Here is a 6,000-nt window from a genome sequence, read left to right as displayed (position 1 = left end):
AGACAGCTTTAAAAATATTACTCTCCAAACAGCTGTGAACACAGGAAAAGCTTACATATTTGTTTGTGTACATACGCCCATTGGTGCTGCTGGTTTGAGTAGCAGTGTTCAGAACGCCATTCACAGTCATAGTTTGCTAAAATGTTGAAAACTAAAGATGTCAGAATGGCAAACCAACAACTATCACATAGTGAATCCATATATTGTGGTACTAGTCACATAGTTGATATTCATGGCACTCAACTGATAAATTGCCTATCAATTTATGATTACAGAAGATCTGTTGAATTAACAAACTCAGATTTAGTATTTAAAGGAAAACCTAGTAGTTAATTTCAAATAGTCACCAGAAATATTGCCTCTCAAGCTCACAGCACAGGTGATACACATTAAAGGAACTAACTCGTGTGGAGAACACATTCTCCTGTGGTCTTTAATGGATGTCTATGATGATTTGGATAATTAAAATGATGAAATGGGCTGCCTAGCAGATCTTCATCCTGGGGATCAAAACCTTCTTCAGAATTTTGTTTTTAAGATGATCATAGATGAGTTCAGGGAAACTTCTAAAGTTAGAATTTGGTATTTTTGTGTGTCAATGGTAATAATAACAAAAGTAACATACTTTATAAGTGAAAAACACATTTAAACAGTTTATTTGATTACTTTAGTCTACTCTGAACTGTCAAGTTCACTGGCCCCATACAATAAGCTTTGGGAATGTACAGAGTTGGTGTAGTTTGCTTACATTTAAACAATGCCCATACCATGATTCTCAGTGATTTGCACCTATCTCTATTGTTCTTCACTTCCACACAACTCTGGCTTTCTGTGCAGTCAGGGTGGAATTATTCATTCCTTTTTCTCTCTCTCTATTGAAGCCATACCAAAGATACAACAACAGGGAGAATTCAGTGATTCGGGGCCAAGATGTATACAACAATGTGCTTCACAAGTTAACATAAGATTAAGGAAACTTAACATCAATTCATGCATCAGTCAGATTTTCAAATACTAAATACTTCCTCAAGGTTCCTTCTCACTTGATGTCCATACATCTAGTTTCATTGCATGAGAACAATGCAGTTAAAAAACAGTACATTATGAATATAGCTTATTAAAATGATGATCTGAGACATGCAGTTTTTTTTTTTTCTCTCTCACTAGTGAAGGATAGCATGAATACAAGGTTCTTTGCTGCAAGGCTCGATATATTGAAGTGCTTTGAATGCTTAGATGGAGGAGAAAAGAAGAGTATACAATTTTTACCTCTCCACAGCGGTTAGTTTGGGAGACAAAAGGTGATGTTGGGGAACAAGCATGGCAGCTATTCAGGTTACAGTCTGGTCCAAAAGTGCTGTTCTGCCGCTTGCCCTCCCAGCCCGAGTTTCCCTCTGGGGGCCTGTTCAGAGCTTTCATAGGCTTTGTTGATGTAGAATCCATTTTTGCCATCGTCTGCATAATCCGTCCTGTTCGTGGGAGGCCAGGTAGAGTCTTCTGCCAGCTTTCTCTGCAAGATCCTGTACTGACTTTTTGAGTAGAATCCATATTCTTTCTTTATAAACAGCCAGAGCTCTCTATTTTGAAGGATGGCATCCTGAAAAATCGGAGGAGGGGTGACAGTGAAACCATTGTGCTTATGCGAGTGAGCCCCTCACAGCCAGACAGCACTGGAAGCCTGGCACCCTGGGCTTCCTCTCTGCTGAGCTCAATGCAGCTGCCTCTGATGCTGTCCTGTCTCCCCACCCCCCTACCCCCCACCTTCCCCACCCCAGAGCTGAGATGTTTCCAGGCACAGACACCTGCTGACCACCAGAGGCCTTTCCTTTCTGCAGACTTCCTGGTGAAATCCTGGCTGGGTATTCACTTACAGTACTTTCCCTAGGGGGCTGAAACTAACAATAACACACCACATATCAAGAAAATAAAACAGAAGAAATGAGAGATGGGAAGAGAGGAAGGGAGGGAAGGGGAAGAAAAACCAAGAAACAGAGTCCTACCACTTGTCACATACAAAGTGCCAAATTTTGTTGACTCAATAATTAGTCTGCAGCAATCAAATATTTTTAAAATTTATTTTTATTTATGCATATGTGAGTGCTGGGGTGGGGATATGTGTGTGTGCCTACAAGAGTCTGCAAAGGCCAGAAGGTGTCAGATGACCTGGAACTGGAGTTACCCAGGTGGTAAGCTGTCTGATATGGGTGTTGGGAAACAAAGTCAGGTCCTCTACAAGAGTAGCAAGCACTCATAATCACCAAGTCTCTCTAGTCCCTCAGAATTATTTTGTTTCCCATCCTTTTGAGTTCCCTTTTATTCTTTCTTTATGCAGTTTTTACAAACAACAGAATTAATCCAATTTTGCATCGTACTTTCCTTTGTTTACACTAGATTTTCTGTCATATACAACTTCTCTGTAATTATATCTTTTAAGATATTTTATTGTAGTTAAAGCTGTAGTTGTCTTATTATCTTTAAAGACTCCAGCATTTCTTCATAAGCATTTAAACACATCATTCGAATTATATTTTGCTGCCGTACATAACACTATCACGAATCTCTTCATACAACTTAGGATTTAATTTTTTTCTGTCTCATTTAAAAAATTGGATGTAAAGGTGGAATTCCTGGATGAAAGAGTATTTGAAATTTACACACACACACACACACACACACACACACACACACACACACACTCCTACTTAAGTTGGCTGGTCTTTTCCCTCCAAGGACTTGCTTATTTTTCGAGTCTAACTCCTTTGGAAAAGCACCATCCAAACCGTCTACTGTGTGGGTGAGCCATTCAGCTCTGACTAGAAGAGACCACTCATGAGAAGGCCTCCAAGAGTCACAGTTGCTGACATGGAAAGTGGGCTTCCTTTTTTTCCTGATTAGAGGAGCCCTCCTGAAGATGCTGCTTCGCTCTGTCTAAAACGTCTCCTCCTGTTGCAGAGCTGCTGGGTCACCTAGGTCTCACTTCTAGATGATTGAGAAGAGTAGGGAGTAAATACAGCGCCCCTTGCGGCAAGCGCTGGAACTGAACTGATGTTTTGCTTTCTATGGAGAAAGACTAGAGGAATATTTCTCATCAGTCTTCCAAGAATTTTAAGCCATACTCCAAAGAATTCCTCCCAAGAAGATCCTGCCTCAGTCTTCAAAAGACCCTTACTTATCCTTTTTGGGAGAGTGAAGAAGTTGCTGTAAACAGTGAATGTATGTTGAGAGTGAGACTCTGAATTGACATATCTACCTTTAAAAAAATCATAGGAGCCAATACTTTACCTCCACAAAGAAGATCACACAGAACTGGACAAAGGCTGCCACCAGAATTGAAACTCTCCATGACGTGATGGTTGGGATGAACTGTTGAAAAAGAATGGCCACCATTATATATTGTATGTTTTACATTTTGAAAAAGTACACCATGCTTTTTACTATTTAGAATTTCTGTATTTGTAATAACCCCGAAGTTGGAGGGTGGGCATTGTTTTCTCTGCTTTGCAGATAGGAAAGCTGAAGGCTGGCACACCTCGTCTAAGGACTTACTCAAAGCCAGAATCTGAACTAAAATGGGTCCCTCCACAGCCAGATGATGTCTGTCAGGTTCGTCAGTAAGACGCCTTGGTCAGTGAAGCAAAGGACACTTTGGAGCTCATGTGGCCCTCTTTATTTATGCTTTAAAACGTGGTGGAGAGGACATAAAATTAAATCATTCTTCTGCAATTCTTACGGTTTTCTGTGCTCCTAAAGCAAAAATTTACATGGAATTCATTGTTGTTGGTTTTTTTTCCTCCAGCAAAATTGACTTGTAGGTAAAAAAAAAAAAATCATAAGACTAAGGTTGCTTTGACTGAGTATGATGTTTTGGACAAATGTTACTGGTCCCAAACCTAGCGGCTTCATGCAAGTCTAACAACCCATAACAAATACTACAGGGTCACAGACTCACCAGGAAACATGTCCGTTTATTAGAAGTGAGAGCCACACCCACAGCGGGGTCAGGAGCTATCCAGCCCAGTTTCTGATGCACGGAGAGTTAGATGGAATGTGCAGGAATCTGAGGTCGAAAAATCACAGGACCCTCCACCCCTAGTGTCTGACCCGGTGGTCCTCAACCTGTGGGTCGCGACCCCCATGCGGTCGCTTACATAGCAATGCATAACAGTAGACAGATTACATTTCTGAAGCAGCAACTAAAGTAATTTTGTGGTTGGGGGTGTGTGGCTTATCATAACACGAGGAACTGTATGAACAAGGTCACAGCATGGTTGAGAACCACTGGCCTAGCCACTCACTTCAAAGTCTCATCCGCATCCCGGGATGGGCTGTTTCAAGGCACTACTTGGCACTACTCGTTTCCCCAAGCAGGGACAGCCTCTACCTGGGCTTTGAGGCACAGCACATTAGGTGGAAGGAAGGCTTTGGAGAAGCTGATCCTATACCCTGGCCCACTCAGGTCTCATGGCTGCCTCCACCGTTACGGGGAAGGCTTTTCTCCATCCCCGGCCCGGGAATGGTCTTGGTTCGGAATTCTTCACAAGCAGACTTTCTTCACTTCCGAATTACTCAGAGCAACCTCTTACTTAGCTTCTGTTCCTGAACCAAGCACATTCTGGAGCTCCGTAGCTCACGGGCTATGGAAGGACTGCCCGAGTTTTCATTTCCTGTCTCTCTGTTGCCTTGCTGTCCTGCCCGTGTTTAATTAATCTGTTTGAGACATCCTTCCAAGGAACCTTCAGCGTCTCCCTGTTATTTTGGCAGGAAGTACAAAGATGGTTGGCTGCCTTGGAGGATGCCTGCCTTGCTCAGTTTCCCCTGTTCTCCACGCTCCCCAGCACAGCACCTGCCTCTATTTTAGAGACCTTTCTTCCTGTTCTGTAATGCAAGCCTTGCCTTGATTTTCATCACTACCATCCACATTTGCCTCGTTGCCGAAACCAAAGTTGTTCTTTGAAAACCAAAAGATCCTCAGCCCTTCCTCTCTCCTGGTGCTGAGGCAGTTCTGCACATCCAAAACAGCCTGACCTGGCAAGATCCAGCCTGTGTACCAGGGCCCTCACCAACCCATGTTTCTTCCATGAGGCCTTCATGGCTGTCACAGCAACAGTGAGAATTCCTTCCTACCTTCTTCTAGCTCTACTTTTACATTCCCTTCAAGCATGGGTGGCGACAGACAGCCAAGTTACATCTCAGTGAAGAATGGCTAGTCTTCAAAACAAAACTACAGGCTGACAGCTTTTAGAGGTCTCCCACAAGACTGGATCTAAGAACAGCTTTAATAACTTCCTGATGAATTTAATTTCAAACTAGGGTATTCTAGATCAAATGGTGGCCACTTAGATGATACTCTCTACAGCCAATTTCTGGTATAAGACTGCCCCAACCCTTTTCTTTACAGTTACATTTTAAATGATGTTTTTACTATGCTTTAAACAGGTAAGCTTGGAGAATTATGTTAGTGCATTAATTTCACTGTATTGATAAAATACCACAAGATAAAATTTTAAAACAAGATAGTTAAAATATTTCTTTTACATTTAGTGTGCAAGCACGCATGTGGTCTCTCTCTCTCTCTCTCTCTCTCTCTCTCTCTTTCTCTCTCTCTCTCTCTCTCTCTCTCTGTGTGTGTGTGTGTGTGTGTGTGTGTGTGTAGGGGGGCATACATGGCACAAAAACGCATGTAGATGTCACAGGTCAACTTATGGGAGTTGGTTCTCTCCTTCCATTCGAGTTCCAGGGAATGAACTCTGGTCATCAGGCTTGGTAGAAGACACGTTTACTCTGTGTCATCTTTCTGGTTCCAAACAACGTTTTAGGCACGAACACTATAAACATGCTAAAATGATGACACTATTAATATCAAAATGTATGTGAAATACAAAAATATTTTCTCTTCTAAAAAACAAAAGTTCATATTGTTTAGTGAGTCAGAGAGAATAATGATTGACTTAGAAGCTGCAAGGCAAGTACAGCTTTGGCACATATTAGTCATAGCAGATG

General features: G+C 42.0%; 1 protein-coding gene across 1 annotated transcript in view; it reads right to left on the bottom strand.

The window, feature by feature from the left end:
- Positions 1-640: 640 nt before the first annotated feature.
- Atp13a5 (ATPase 13A5) overlaps positions 641-6,000 on the bottom strand; it is a 124,483-nt gene continuing 119,123 nt past the window's right edge. The window contains 2 exon segments of the mRNA XM_028890075.2: positions 641-1,597; positions 3,283-3,363. Coding sequence (XP_028745908.1) covers positions 1,337-1,597; positions 3,283-3,363 — 342 coding nt within the window. The 3' untranslated portion in view covers positions 641-1,336.

Source organism: Peromyscus leucopus, chromosome 12 (genome assembly GCF_004664715.2).
Source record: "Peromyscus leucopus breed LL Stock chromosome 12, UCI_PerLeu_2.1, whole genome shotgun sequence".
Classification (NCBI taxonomy): domain Eukaryota; kingdom Metazoa; phylum Chordata; class Mammalia; order Rodentia; family Cricetidae; genus Peromyscus; species Peromyscus leucopus.
This window is presented reverse-complemented; position numbering and strand designations above follow the sequence as displayed.